Raw genomic sequence first — 1,122 nt, 5'->3', positions numbered from 1 at the left:
AAAAATTAAGCAGGCATGGTGGTGCATGCCTGTAGTTCCAGTTACTTGAGCAGCTGAGGTGGGAGGATCACTTGAGCTCAGCGAATCAAGGCTGCAGTGAGCTATCATTTTGCCACTGGGCAACAGAGTACCGAGTTGTTGTTGTTTTTAAAACACATTTCTTCCATAAATCGATGACAGGGCATGTGGCCTTCTATTGACAGGGCAGTTTATGTTTGACACCATGGGTATGAGCAACTTTCTGAACAACCAAGAGATCGCACAAGCTCTGGCAGATGGGCTGATGGAGTTGTCAAAAGAAGATTCCGTAAGTGTTTCTTTGAAGAAAGTAAACTACGAAAACCAACATGTAAATCAATTGTTTGCAGTTATTATTAATTTTTTTGACCAGTTTATCCCTTTCAGGCACAATCCCTCACATAAATTACATCAGTTTCTAATAACAGCCACTGAGAGATTCTGGGCCCAAGATGTGTTAAGTACACAAAATGGACAAGTAGGAAAATCTTCTAGATTATTTCAAGTTTATTATGTTGTGCCCTGTTTTCTGTCTTGTGCTTAATTTCAGTCAGAAGTGACTTTTTTATATATAAAACATGTTAGTGGCTTTATATTTCACATAAACTTTACTCAACCGTGAAACCAATTCCTAGTTTGAGGAGAAGTCTGAGAAAGTGTGACCCCGATGTGAAAAGATGAAGGGAAAAGGGGCTAGATGAGAGAGGAAGGGAAAGAGAACACAACAGAACAGAAAGAAGCAAATCAGTCATTCAGTTGGGGATGGCTGTAGGAGAAGCCCCGTGAAACAATTTCATCAGACACAGATCCAAGGTACTCTCTCATTAAGGTCAGTCCACATTTCAGAAAACAGTGAGAAGAGACCAGGCTCCAGACAGCTCTCCCAGCCCCAAAGAGGCCAGCATAGCTATAGGAAAACTGCAATGTGGCGGGGTCGCGGTGGCTCACGCCTGTAATCCCAGCACTTTGGGAGGCCAAGGCGCATGGATCACTTGAGGTCAGGAGTTGGAGACCATCCTGGCCAACATGGTGAAACTCTGTCTCTACTAAAAATACAAAAATTAGCTGGGCGTGGTGGCAGGCACCTGTAATCCCAGCTACTCA

At 43.3% G+C, this 1,122-nt stretch overlaps 1 protein-coding gene across 1 annotated transcript in view; it reads left to right on the top strand.

Annotated features, from left to right (window-relative positions):
* The window catches only part of ECT2L (epithelial cell transforming 2 like), a 99,776-nt gene that overhangs the window by 67,793 nt on the left and 30,861 nt on the right, over positions 1 to 1,122 (top strand). Inside the window, 1 exon segment of the mRNA XM_037739208.1 lies at positions 204 to 307. Coding sequence (XP_037595136.1) covers positions 204 to 307 — 104 coding nt within the window.

This window comes from Cebus imitator, unplaced genomic scaffold, assembly GCF_001604975.1.
Source record: "Cebus imitator isolate Cc_AM_T3 unplaced genomic scaffold, Cebus_imitator-1.0 Scaffold65, whole genome shotgun sequence".
In the NCBI taxonomy this organism is placed as follows: domain Eukaryota; kingdom Metazoa; phylum Chordata; class Mammalia; order Primates; family Cebidae; genus Cebus; species Cebus imitator.
Note: the sequence above shows the minus strand (reverse complement) of the source record. Positions and strands in the feature narration are given on the sequence as shown.